General features: G+C 36.8%; 1 protein-coding gene across 1 annotated transcript in view; it reads right to left on the reverse strand.

Annotated features, from left to right (window-relative positions):
- Positions 1-2140: 2140 nt before the first annotated feature.
- Positions 2141-14844, reverse strand: part of ATP7A (ATPase copper transporting alpha) — a 130921-nt gene continuing 118217 nt past the window's right edge. The window contains exons 18-23 of the mRNA XM_070783433.1: positions 13178-13324; positions 12253-12395; positions 10531-10734; positions 9897-10014; positions 7760-7862; positions 2141-7379 (exon numbers count right to left, since the gene is read on the reverse strand). Of these exons, the coding sequence (XP_070639534.1) occupies positions 7103-7379; positions 7760-7862; positions 9897-10014; positions 10531-10734; positions 12253-12395; positions 13178-13324 (992 nt within the window). The 3' untranslated portion in view covers positions 2141-7102. The remainder of the gene's footprint in view (positions 7380-7759; positions 7863-9896; positions 10015-10530; positions 10735-12252; positions 12396-13177; positions 13325-14844) is intronic.

Raw genomic sequence — 14844 nt, forward strand, 5'->3', positions numbered from 1 at the left:
TATAAAGTAATTAGCCTCCAATTAAAATAAATTAATTAATTAAAAAATACAAATGAACTTATTTACAGAATAGAAATAGACCCACAGACATAGAAAAAAAATTTACAGCTACCAAAGACAAAAGGGCAGGGGAGGGATAAATTAGGAATATGGGATTAACATATATACATTACTACATATAAAATAGATAATCAACAAGGACCTACTCAATATTTTATAATAACTTATAGTGGGAAATAATCTGAAAAAGAATGGATATATGTATAACTGAATCACTGTACTATACACCTGAAACTAACACAATATTGCAAACCAACTATCATATAAAATAAAAATTAAAGATACAAAATTTATTATAATGTTATACCAGCAATAGGAAACTATTAAATAATACAGTCACCCAGCTGGTATACAACAGAACTGGAATATTGCAAATAGGTCTGGTGGACTCCAAAATCAATGCTCTTTCTATCACTATGGAGATGTGGTGCTTTTAAAGAAATGGTGGATGGGACTTCCCTGGTTGTGCAGTGGGTAAGAATCCACCTGCTAATGCAGGGGAACACGGGTTTGGTCCCTGATCCTGGAAGATCCCACATTCCATGGGGCAATTAAGCCTGGTGCTGCAACTACTGAGCCCACATGCCCTAGAGCCCATGCTCTGCAACAAAAGCCACCACAATGAGAAGCATGTGCACTGTAATTAGAGAGTAGGTCCCACTTGCCACAACTGGAGAAAGCCCGCATGCAGCAACAAAGACCCAGTGCAGCCATAAATACATAAATATTAAAGAAAAGAAACAGTGGATGCAAAGTGAAAGGTAAAAAGCTACAAGAAGGAAGAAGAGCTTAGAACTGATTCTGTGTTCTACAATATGACGTCTTCTACATGGCCTGTTGTTTTTCATTTCAATACTTATAAAGTTATTTGGATTTAAAATAATCTTTTCAAGTAATTGCTAATACTTCTGGCTAGATCTAAAGGTCATTAGTACTTTAGAATGAATTCATCTCAGTTTTTTATTATGTGATGCTAATAACTGCAATGAAGATATTGAAATTTTGATTGGGTGAGGGAGAAGCAAATAATGCTCAAGTAATGGCAGCACTTCAGTTTACAGACAGGCCTGGGGGCTGGGGGAAGGGCTTTGCAATGAAAAGCTGGGGGCCATTCAAGGGCAATAGATACAATATGCCAAAGACTATTTCAAACTTTTTCAGAGAACTGCCTGCATAGAAGTTTTCAGATTTAAATTGCATGAGATCCTATTTATACTAGCAATTTCATTTAAACCTTGTCCTCAAGAACCTTGCCTTTCACACCTTACTCATCACTCATTTCCACAACTAGTGGTCACATCTATGAAAAGGAAGCATTAAGCAATTCACAAATTTGACTAGGGCTCACTGGCTCTAGTCAAATTTGTGAAAGCAGCAGCCCAATCTCTCTCATCTCTATTTGAATTTTAGCAGGGCCTTTAAAGCCTCCCCCAACAGAAGGTTTCTGGCTTCTTTGTTTTGCTTTGGTTTTGTCTGGAAGGTTTTGAAACCTGACTGCACGTCTTTCTCAGAGGTCAGTCAAGACTCCAGTAAGAAAGAGGGCTGGCCAGCCAAGCAGATACCTCAGTGATTTTTTTCTTCTATTTTCATTTCTAATCTTATTTTCATACCCTGAATAATCCCAAGGATTTGAGAGGGAAATAAAACTTAGTTTTTCCTTACAAATAAGTTTAAAACCCTTCCTTAACTTGAATAAGTGTTTAGGTATGGGAATATATTTTCAGCGGGATCCTCATACACACTGTTGTATAGGACTTCCCAGTTGCTAGAAAAGCTCTTGTCTCCATTTAGCTCATTTAGGTTAGACAATCTATAAAGAAAGTATTACAGGCTATGAAGGAAAGGAGGACAATTATATTCCTTTGTTTCTTATCCTCACTAAAAGATACAGCAAGAGGAGTGAAGTCTGAAGGGAAACAGATTTCTTCCCTCTCACTCTTAGTGAATGTGTGGTACTGCCTCCAATCCTGCCCCATTGTTGATTAAAAAAAAAAAAAAAAGACACCTAAAACCACAAGGTAGTTTGGAACTTCTGGTAGAGGAGTTGGATGATATAACAAAACAGACACTGACAAAAAAATTCTTTTTTTTAGAATACTATAATTGTAAAGTTGAAGGCACATCCTTGGCAGAAATATGATCAATTGCATGCTTATGGAAAAACAAACCACTGAATATCTTGACTACAGAAGATGATTATTGCACAACATTGTCCACTGATGTTTTGGGTATTAACCAACAATGGTTAATTAAACATTTCTTTAAAAGCATAAGATTGAGACGCCTGGTTTTGGCTATAAAAGGCATTTATTATCAATGCCATTACAGAAGCTCTTTTCACTGAAGAACAAGAATTCACGCTTTTGTATTTTATCTGGTTACCCATACCAGATAAACGTTCAGAAAGACTACAGAAAGTTAGTGTAAAAATAGCTAATAATTTGGCATGAATCTAAATATTTTATATTTGGTAAAACAGTATTTTTAAAATATAGAAAATAAACAAAAAAATCTAAAAGGAGTGAGTCCAGAAATGTTTTTATTCTTATTAAAACAACCAGTAACCAGATGCCTCACCCAAAGGAAATAACAAAATAGAGTAAAATAAATATTAAGGAAAATAATTTTAAAGCAAGATTCACAAGTAATAGAATAAATTCTCTAAGAGCATACATTTTTGATTTTTAAGCTGTGTATATAAAAGATATGGACATTTAAATTTTTGGAAACATTTTGTCTGCAATGCAATTTTAAGTATTCTTAACAAGGAATACATCCAATAGAATAACTTTTAAAAAGTTAAAGCAAAGTATAAAATTATTTGTTCACAAGGCATCAAATCTAATACTCTAAAATGTTGATACTAAACTAGGAAAAATAACACTTCTATTGTCACAACTGACAACCATACTTCTTTAGACTATGACACTAAATAGTTATGTTTTAACCTTTGAAATTTAAAAGGCATCTTTGGGTATTTAAGATAAAAGATGCCCCTTAGTTGAGTCTGAATCAGCACTGGATATGAAAACATCCTTGTTATCATCAGACTGAGGGCATGGTTGCTGAATGAATACAGAAGAGTGACGAAGGAACAACAAAAAACGAACTTCAAATATTCTAATATCAAATTCAAATATAAATCCATTTCCTTCTATATGGTAACATGTGTATACATGTATGATACGAGTAAACACAGACGCATATGCACACATTTATAAAGTTTGTTCTCATTAGTAAATAATTACCTAAAGCTAGTTGCTAACTAAAAGCAGGGTTTTTGATCCCCTCCATATATCACCTCTCTGTTTGGTGACTACATATGCTCTATGAAGCTAATGGGAGCTCAGAATTGCAAGAGACTTGTGGAAGAGAATTCAAAGATAGTGACAGATATTTAAAGCAGGATTCTTTCGAAATGGCATGTTTTCTATTCCTGTACAAAAGGCTAAATTATATTCTTGATTTTTCTCAGATTATATAGGCTCTCTTCTCATTGACCTATGACGTGCATCTCTTGGCATGTGGGGCCAAATGGACAACTCTAACACACACATGAAATAAACGTAGTAACTGGCTATGTTCAAGTGCTTCAGGGAGATAGGAATGAGAATGAGGGGAAAGCTGTCTCTTTTTTCAAAAGTCTCTATTATACATTTTTTTGTATTAGCTATTTCTTCTAGAAGAAACAAGTTATGGTATGATGGACCACTGGAATTGAAATAAGAAACAAGTATTAAAATTCAAATTGAAAGCATGGAAGATGGCATAGGCATTGGTCTAAAAAGAGCCTAGACATACAAATTCATTCATATTTCATTAAAATTGGTTTGCTTTTCTAGATTAAAAGCACCTTCATCACATTTTAGTTCTCTTTTCAAGATAGATGAGATAAAAATGAGATCTTTTCCAAATCTTAAAAGTCAATGTAAAAAAAAAATAAGTCAATATAGAATTATGTTGTAAACTTTTTGAGTCTGTATGAAAGAACAAGAGAAAAAGGAAGTTGGGGAAGAAGAAACCCATCCCCTACTCCCACATGATTTGACTCTGCTCTGTAAAAACAATTTTTAATATAATAATTAATATTTACTGAGTATAAATCTTATGTGCTAGGCATTGAGTTAGTAGCTTTACATATGACAATGGGAATAGATTTTAGGAACTTACGAGTTTTTTTCACTTACATATTCTGCATCTGAAATCCACCTTGCAGATAACAAATTAGTCTAAATAGTCATACAAGTACCATACCTCTGACCAATGTATTAACTCCCAGGCACTCACAGGGCAATTTCTAAATTTATATGCCAATGAGAAGCCTATAAATCTGCCAATCACACTAACTAACAAGTGCAAATATTTTAAACTACAGACAAATATAGATTTGGCTAAAACGTATCACAATCTAGGGAAATTCTTATTTCTGTATTACAATTTGTATTACAATTTACTATAGTTTTTGGAAAAAGCAGCTTAGTGTAATGGCATTATTTTAAAGTCATTTTGAGAGATTATCTAAAACAATAAGACAATTAAAATCTATTAAATTATAAATATCAGCTAATGTCTTGTATTCTTTCCAAAAAGGACAGATTTAGTGAATCCAGGCTTTCATTCCAATCCCAAAGAAGGGTAATGCCAAAGAATGTTCAACCTACCACACAACTGCACTCATTTCACATGCTAGCAAAGTAGTGCTCAAAATTCTCCACACCAGGCTTCAACAGTATGTGGACCAAGAACTTCCAGACGTTCAAGCTGGATTTAGAACAGGCAGAGGAACTCAGAGATCAAATTGCCAATATCCATTGGATCAAAGAAAAAGCAAGGGAATTCTAGAAAAACATCTACTTTTGCTTCATTGACTACACTAAAGCCTTTGACTTTGTGATCACAACAAACCGTGGAAAATTCTTAAAGAAATGGGAGTACCAGACCACCTCACCTGCCTCCTGTGAAACCTGTATGCAGGTCAAGAAGCAACAGTTAGAACCAGACAAGGAACAATAGACTGGTTCCAAGTTGGGAAAGGAGTATATCAAGGCTATATATTGTCACCCTGCTTGTTTAACTTATATGCAGAGTACATCATGCAAAATGCCAGGCTGGATGAAGCACAACTGGAATCAAGACTGACAGGAGAAATATCAACAACCTCAGATATGCAGATGACACCACACTTATGGTAGAAAGTGATTAGGAACTAAAGAGCCTCTAGATGTGGACAGTGAAAAAGCTGACTTAAAACTCAACGGAGTGCTCAGCCTTCCACTGAAGACTGGTCTGCAGCCCCCACCATCCAGGCCACGGAATGGGTAGGAACCACCACTGAGTGGTCGTAAGCTGTTCTTCCAGACACTTGTAGAACTTCCACAAACTTCCACCAAAATGGAAATTTGGTTGATGGAAAATAAACTTTCTAAAAAAAAAAAAAACTCAATGTTCAAAAAATGAGTATCATGGCATCTAGTCCTATCACTTCAGGGCAAATAGATGGGGAATAAATGGAAAGAGTGACAGACTTTATTTTCTTGGGTTCCAGTCACAGACTGTGACCATAGCTTGTTCCTTGGAAGAAAAGCTATGACCAACCTAGACAGCATATTAAAAAGCAGAGATATGACTTTGCCAACAAAGGTCCATATAGTCAAAGCTGTGGTTTTTCCAGTAGTCACGTATGGATGTGAGAGTTGGACATAAACAAGGCTAAGCACCGAAGAATTGATGCTTTTGAACTGTGGTGTTTGAGAAGACTCTTGAGAGTCCCTTGGACTGCAAGATCAAACCAGTCAATCCTAAAGGAAATCAGTCCTGAATATTCATTGGAAGGATGGATGCTGAAGCTGAAGCTCCAATACTTTGGCCATCTGATGCAAAGAAATGACTCACTGGAAAAGACCCTGATGCTGGGAAAGATTCATGGCAGGAAGAGAAGAGGACGACAGAGGATGAGATGGTTGGATGACATCACCGACTTAATAGACATGAGTTTGAGCAAGCTCTGGGAGATGGTGAAGGACAGTGAAATCTGGCATGCTGCAATCCATGGGGTGGCATAGAGTTAGATGTGACTGAGTGACTGAAGAACAGCAAGAATAACAACAAGGTAACTTTATGACCAGTATATGTTAAAGATGGTAGTGTCAATCTTTGGGAAAAAAATCAATTGTAGAAGTGGCACAAAATCTTAAGTTTCTGAACCAAGGCTGACAGACAATACTAAGAACTTATAGCTGAACTCAGCAGGAATGAACTGAAAGATTACACAGAGCTAAGGAGTCACTGAAGGAAGAATCTGATCTATTTTTTTTAATAGTGGAAAGATGGGAAGCAGGGAACTATATAGGCCCTTAAGGTCTTTGAGCTACAAGACAAAGAAACAAAGAAGGTACTGGAAAAGTTGTCAGTTACTTTTGTCAATGAGAAGCTATCTACACTAGCTCACTTGAAAGAACATAACAAAAGTAAACACACTGGGGCATCTAAGAAAGCAACCACAAAGACCAAGATGCAGGGAGAATAAGAGGGGAAGAAAGCCTGTAATAAATAAGGCACGTCTATTTTTAAACAATTTCTACTGTTTTTCTTCAAAAACTAGATGTTTTATACAGTGCTTTGAAAGCCACTGCTCCCCAATCTGGCAGGCAGGGAGAAGGGCTCAAGAATCTCAAGATTATGCACTCAAATTTTACAATGTTTAATTATCTTTTCTTGAACTTTTAGTCAAATAAAAAATTATTTATGACTTCAGCAGCAATTCAGCATCTTCAGCTGTAGGACTTGTAAACCTCACTGCTCTACCTTATCTGTTGCTAGTGAAAACAAAAAATACTGGAATTTCATTTTCAATAAAGCTAGGTTCTGAGCTGATGCCCTGAAAAAGATATTTTTGCCATCAGACAAATGCAATTCAAATAGGTTCCCTAAAATGAGAGCATGAGACCAACATAAAGCCTTGCAATATTTTAAAAAGCTAAGGTGATCATGAATACTGTGTCAGTGCAGGACAACATCATCTAGCAGCATTCTCTGTGGTCTGTTACAACGCACTGTCGTCATCTTCCCTGCAGTCTCCGACCAGGAGTGAGTGCTTGTCAGGTTCACTGGTACCAACGCTGTTTAGTGATCGTTTATCAGACAGTAGTGAATTTATGGAGGCTCTGCTGTAATTAACAATTCGGTCCAGCAAACCCAGTTTAGGAGAATTTCTTGAGGTATCATCTATTCCAACATGAACACTTATTTCTGAAGGACTTTTCTGTCCCATTTGGTTTCGGGCATGTAGTTCATAATTCTCATAAGTTGGTTTCCTGTAACTGGAAAGATGCAAAAGTATACTAGTTTAAAATAATCAAATGTGAACCAGGTGCTTGTTACATTCAAAAATGAAAAGAGATTTGGATAGTATGAAATGTATAAAGGTGGCCCCTGCTACGAATTTAGCTCAAAAGGAGTTGTGTGAGGTCACATGATCAGAATCCTACTTCTCAGAGCCAGTGCACTAGATTTTACACCCCGCAGTGCTTGTGGTTGCTCTGTATAGACTACACAAGGTGATAATTACATAAAATTAATATTTATTATTAAAAACAGTTTGGGCTTATCATTAATCAATACAAGAATAAAACCTAGCAAGACTGACTGTGGGTGATAAAAGGAATACAAAAGAGAAGCGTGAGCAAGCCATTATACTTACAGTTTAAGGAAGAGTGAAGAAAGTACTACTGAAACAGATGAAGCAGCCATTGCAGCAGATCCCATCCAGGGTTGCAAAACCAAACCAATGGGCATAAAAACTCCTAGAAAATAAGTTTGGATTAATTAGAGCAGACAGTACTAAACACATTACCAATGTGTTCCTAATACATATATACAAATCATTTCCTTCCTCAATATTTAATCAGCAATTTATCCTCCTGTTGGTACAGATTTATGTCGTTGCCGATTTTTCACTAACAGAGTGTTGCTGTGAACATTCTTGTACATGTCCCCCTGTTTGAGAACTTCCCTAGGGTACATACCTAGAGGTGAAACAGCTGGATTATAACATGGGCACACCTTCAACTTTAGGTAGATGCTTCTCAGTTGTTCTCCAAAGTGGCTATACCAGATCACAAACCCCCCAGTAGTGTATTAGAGTTCATATTCTACAAACTTATCTACACTTGGTTTTGACAGACATTTTAAAATTTGTTCAAATGATAGAGATGAGATAGATTTACTGCACTTGTAGTTTTTTTATGTGTTAATCTGTATTTTTGTACTTTTTCTACAGTGACCATATATTACTTGTATAATTTTTCAAAAATAATTTGCTCCATGAATTAATCTCCCTGGACTTTGATTGTTCTACTGTGTTTTCTCTGTATCTGTGTTTCCCTGTTGATAACCAGCTTTGTAATTGTTCTCATGTTCTTCATGTTCATCTTTGGCTCTCTAACCAGAGAGAACAAAATGTGATAACTATTTTTCTTTCTTTTTAAAAAAAAATATTTAATTTTTATTTATTTTTGGCTGTGCTGGGTCTTCATTGCTGTACATGGGCTTTCTCTAGTTGCAACAAGCAGGGGCTACTCTTCACTGCAGTGTGCAGGCTTCTCACTGTGATGGCTTCAGTAGTCGAGAAGCGTGGGCTCCAGTAGTTATGGCTCATGGGCTTAGTTGCTCCACAGCATCTGGGATCTTCCCAGACCAGGGAAGATTCAACCCGTGTCTCCTGAATTGGCAGGAGGATTCTTAATCACTGGACCACCAGGGAAGTCTGATAACTATTTTTCTCATGTTATTGTTAACACCTACCAAGCCCCTAGGTAACAGGGATGATCAGATGCTTATTAAATAACTCTAACCTGCTTTTTGGAGGTTCATATTCTTTTTTTGGGGGGGTCATATTCTTTTGTTCAATCTCTCTCTCTCTCACACACATACACACACCCCTGGCTCCCCAACCTAAAAAACTGTTGGTATCTTAAAACATTACGAACATTCTCTATGTGTTATAATTACAACAATGAAACAAGATAAAAACTGATACAGAGTAAAAAAGATCAGAAAGATATGTACAAACTAAAATACCAACAATAGTTGTATTTGGGTAGTGAGATTAAAGGTAAATTTATTCTCTTCAGCAAAAAAAAATAAATGACCAAGTAAATAAGTACATATGGAGAAAGAGATGAAGCAATGTGGCAAGATATATTAACTGTGAATTTAGGCGAAGGGTACACAGATTTTATTATATCATTTTTTCCCTTATTTTTGTAGGTTTGAAAATTTCAAAATACAAAGTTGGAGGGGAAAAAAAGGTAAAATAAAATAAACCTGTCTGAATGATAATACATTTTAAGGCATAATGAAAATGCTGAAAACTTAAATTACTGATTTTCCCTGATAGCTCAGTTGGTAAAGAATCTGCCTGCAATGCAGGAGACCCTGGTTTAATTCCTTGGTGGGGAAGATCCACTGGAGAAGGGATAGGCTACCCACTTCAGTATTCTTGGGCTTCCCTTGTGGCTCAGCTGGTAAAGAATCCGCCTGCAATGCAGGAGACTTGGGTTTGATCCCTGGGTTGGGAAGATCCCCTGGAGAAGGGAAAGGCTACCCACTCCAGTATTCTGGCCTGGAGAATTCCATGGACTGTATAGTCTACGGGGTCGCAAAGAGTTGGACATGACTGAGTGACTTTCACTTTCACTTTAATATTATCTCTCACCATACCAGCAGGCTACATACAAAACTGGGCTCAAAACCAGTAAGAAGAAGACTAAAACTTCCAATATGGTAGACATCTAATGACTTCAGGAAAAAAGCAACACAAGTTAACCATCACATACCAGCAGCTATAGGAATTCCAATCAGATTATAAATTAGAGCAAAGACAAAATTTATCCGAATCCTCTTGACTGTCTTCCTTGATAAATCAATACTTGCCACTACATCCAGAAGATCATTCTGAGAACAGAAATTTTTATGATATTAGCAATAGATTCTAACTTAACTAATAACTTGTATTTGATACCATGTATGACAAAGATGATGTGTATCTTAGGGAAATATGTGAATTAACTCAAATCTCAGATACTGCTAAAAATTTGAGTCAGTCTTGGAAGAGGTTTTTCAGAATTTTTTTCTCAGGGTTCTGAAAACACTTTTAGGGTTGTATGCTGGTACAGGGACTAAACCCCACTAAAATAACTTCAGCAAGTACTTGCTGAAGATAATTGTGTTCTATGTATATTCCTAAATTTAATTCATTTAGAAGTTTGTCATTCTCATTTGCTCCCCTGAATTGAGAAAGTATGAAAGTAATTACTAAGACTTCTCATACTCCCATCCTGAATTCTCCCTTTCTCAAAGGCCAGGAGGATGGAAATTAGAAGGACAGAGTCATTGTGTTCAATATACAACATCATCTCTGACCATGCAGAGCAGTCTCACACTCCTGAAAGGTCAGGCCACCAGACTTACCCTTATTAAAACCACATCAGCTGCTTCAATGGCTACATCTGTGCCTGTGCCAATAGCAATTCCAACATTAGCCATCGCCAGAGCTGGGGAGTCATTGATTCCATCTCCTACCATTGCTACCCGTTTCCCCTCCTCTTGAAGTTGCTTCACCTTAGCAACCTTGTGGGAAGGTAGAACTTCAGCAAACACTTTAGTAATGCCAACCTACATGAGGAAAAACAAACTCCACTCATTTCAAGAAATATTACTGAGTACATGAAATATAGGGCTTCCCTGGTGGTTCAGTGGTAAAGAATCTGTCTGCCAATGCAGGAGATGCAGGTTCGACCCCTGGTCTTGTCTGGGAAATTTCATGGACAGAGAAGCCTGATGGGCTACAGTCCATGGGGTAAAAAAGAGTCAGACATGACTGAACAACTAAATAACAAAAACAACAAAGCCTAAAATATAACTGTTATATTTTATATAAAATATTTATTATTTTATATAGTGATTTTATATACATAACAATGATGGTTCATCATTTTATATGATGAGGCGCCTTCATTTTCCACCTACCAGATGTCCAGATTTTAAAATATTAGTAATATCTAGGGATAGTAAGACTACAGGGAAATGAGCTCTCTTAGATACTGTTGGTGGGTGTGTAAATGTGTACTGTCATTTTGGAGGGCATGTACCAGCATCTATCAAAGTGTGCATGTCATTTGGTTAAGGAATTCCATTCCTAGTTATATTTTGGACATTCTTATACATGTATAAAAGATGTATGCCCAAAGATGTATATTACTGCCTTAGTTGTAACAACAAAATTTTCAAAAGCACATAAATTATTATTTTTTATTAGAAGAATGGTTAAGCCAATTATGATACATTCACACCATGGAATTCAATGCAACGATGTAGAAAGAATGAAGTAACTTTATATGTTCAGACATGGACAAAGCTCCATGGACATGGACAAGGCATATATATTATTATCTGAAAGAAAGTAAACTGCTAAACAATTTGTACAAAAATGATCCAGTTTATGTTGAAAATACCAGAACTATACATCTGTATATGAACAATAAGTACATAAGAAAGTGTAAGGGGCGAGGGCTGGACAGGAAGCTTGGGAAAAGGGTGACAAACTTTTTACTTTATATCCTTCTGTATCTTTTTATACAAGACAGTATTTATATATTACTTCTATTAGTCAATAGAAGAGGGGAGAAGGCATTCCAAAGTAGAAAAGACTAACATGAGAAAAGTTTTAGAGGGAAGGCAAAGGTGGGGGATCAGTAGCAGGAAAATGCCACGGAAGAGCTGGTTCGTTCTACCAGTGGTATCCAGGATGGACTAGAGAGGGCCATGCATGGAGCTACTGCTGTACTTTAGGCATGAGAGGATGAGAGCCTAGCTTAGGCTGGCAGCACTGGTAGAGACTACGAGCAACATTTCAAAGGAAGCATCAACAGAAACTGTGTACAATGTCACTAAGCACCTCATGAATTAAGCAAATAGCTTTTTACTTATAACAGTTTCAGAAAAAAGTGCAAAGCCCTTCCTGCGCAGACAGTATGTCAATTCTTTTTTAAGGAACCAGGTATGGCCACTCAGGGATAATGAAAATAATAGGTAGTACCAATTCTTTAGCACCTGAAGGGAAGAAAGAAAATGTATGTGAAGACTTAGAAGTTAACACATACTCCCACCCCAACTACTAAGTAAACCCATTACCTGAGAAGCAATAGATCTAGCTGTTTTACTGTTGTCTCCAGTCATCAGAACTACTTCTAAGCCCATAGATTTCAGAATATGGACAGCCAGTTCTGCTTCAGGCTTCACTGTATCAGCAATAGCTATCAAACCGCACAGCTCATCTAATGTAAGAGCACCAGAAAATAGAATTTGGAATATGGTGAAAGCAGAATAATAGTCTGACTTAAAATTTCAGAAAGAAATGATTTTTGTTAAACAAAGTTGTTCAGAGCTTAGCTTAACTCCAAATACCCCTAAGCCCACACAACCCCACAGTAAGCCTCTATTCTTGGTTGTGAAAATACCACAAACCCCACAGTAACCCCACAGTAAGCCTCTATTCTTGGCTGTGAAAATCTCAGAGTGAGGTAGGGGTTACTAATGAAGGTAATAATAGGAAAATGAAAATAAACTTTACTGGATACTAAAAGACTTACATTCTTCCTTTAGAGAAGTATTGCCAAGAGCTCCAAACACTTCAGCTAATTTAAAGGCAAATGAAACTGAAACCCAATACCTTCTTCAAAACTGGCATTTTATACTGGGAGGAAAAAATCACTGCAGTAGCTATTTTATTTCAAAAATGAAAGTAAATGGTATTTTCTGCTTTTCCCTGGACCTAAAAAGGCCATAGTAAGATACTGCCTTCATACTTAGCAAAGATTATAAATGTTAACTAATTAATCTCACAGCTACAAACTTACCCTAAGAAATAATTTAATGAAAGCCAGGCAAATGCAAGAGAATTTTAAATTAATCAGTAACAATTATGTATTGCTGACATTTTTATTTTGCATTCAGGCTCCTTTTGAATAACCCTCATAGTTCAGATATCTCTCAAAAATATACAGAAAACAATTCAGATGACAACACTGAGTCACAGTGTACTTAAGGAAAACCTTACCATCAACTGCTACCAGTACAGCAGTCCGACCTCTTCTCTCATGTTCAGTCATGGAATCATTTACACTGTTACTAATGGCAAGACCATTTCTAATCATCCACTCCCGGTTGCCAATGAGAACTTTGTACTGCTGAGCATTAAGAGCATCTGAAAGAAAGTACAGAAGAAACATTTAGTGAACTTGTTTAATATTTATAACAACCCTTAAGGGACATTCTTCCTCTCTAAGCTTGCAGTTACTACATCGGTTTTTTTGGTAGAACATAGCCTATGACAGTGATTTCCAAATGTTCAAGGAACATACTCTACTCTTCTATGCCTCTGGGCCTTTGCACATGTTGCTGCCTCCACCTGGAGGTCCTCATCTCTCCTCTCCAAATACCAAATTGCATCATATTCCTTAGAAGCTAGTTCAAGCATTACTTTCTTGGTGATGCTTTCCATTCAACATTTCCTTATGATCTTCCATGGCAATTGAATAAAGTTAAAAATATTTAGTGTATATCAGTACAACCATCAATGGTTAGATAAGAACACAGAACTACAGTGATATCTTACTAACTTTAAGTGGGCCCTTAGTGCTTTCTGGCAATTCTACTGTATTTCCCTAGTCCATTCATTCTCCATTCCTTCTAGATGGCTATTTTATACCTTTTTTTCTCCCATTCTCATACCAGATGATGATGCGCTTCCTACTTCAGGAAGAAAATAAAAGCAATCAGAAAAGAACTTTCAGAAGCTCTCATTGCCATATATACCCAACTACCTAAGCCTCTGTACATACTGATCTAGTTTATTTTCTGTTACTATAAACAGCCCCAACTCCCATTTAAGGCCAACTTCTCCACTTGCATAAATAGATCCCTCTCCTTTGTCTATTTCAGAACATCTCTCCAACAATTCTCTCCTCTCTCTTCTGCATCATCATATTTTCTACTTCTGCTGCACACAGTCCTATTTTTAAAAAAGAAAACAAAACAGATCTCATTTATCTCTCTAGCTACTGCCCCATTTCTTTGCTTCTGTTCATAGCAAAACTCCTACAAAGTGTTGTCTGTATCAGCTTCCCATTCTCCTGTGAACCTGTTCAAATAGAACTTTTGTCTCTCTTATGCCAAAGAATTGTTCATATGGTACACCAGTGATCTTTAATAAATGTAAAGGGTAATTCTTAGTCCTCATCTTACTTGCTCTATTAGCATTTAACACAGTTGACTTTCTCTCCTTGAAATACTTTCTTCATTTGGCTTCTAGAGCACCACATTCTTATGAGTTATCTTCTACCACTTCTGTTTTCTTTACTGATCATTCTTCATCTCCCTGATCTCTTAATTTGTAGTGTTTCAGGGCTTAATCCTTAAACCTCTTCCCCACCAATGTACTCTCACTTCCTGATTTTTTGCGGGGGCTCACCTCATGGCTTACAGAATCTTAGTTCTCTGACCAGGGATCAAACCCAGGCCCATGGCAGTCAAAGTGCCTAGTCCTAATCATTGGCATGTGTGAATACTCAGTTGCTTCATTCATGTCCAACTCTTTGAGACCCCACGAACTGTAGTCTACCAGGCTCCTCCGTCCATGGGATTCTCCAGGCAATACTGGAGTGGGTTGCCATGCCCTCCTCTAAGAGATCTTCCTGACCCAGGGATCGAACCCACATCTCCTGC

The sequence above is a fragment of the Bos indicus genome, chromosome X, assembly GCF_029378745.1.
Source record: "Bos indicus isolate NIAB-ARS_2022 breed Sahiwal x Tharparkar chromosome X, NIAB-ARS_B.indTharparkar_mat_pri_1.0, whole genome shotgun sequence".
NCBI lineage: Eukaryota > Metazoa > Chordata > Mammalia > Artiodactyla > Bovidae > Bos > Bos indicus.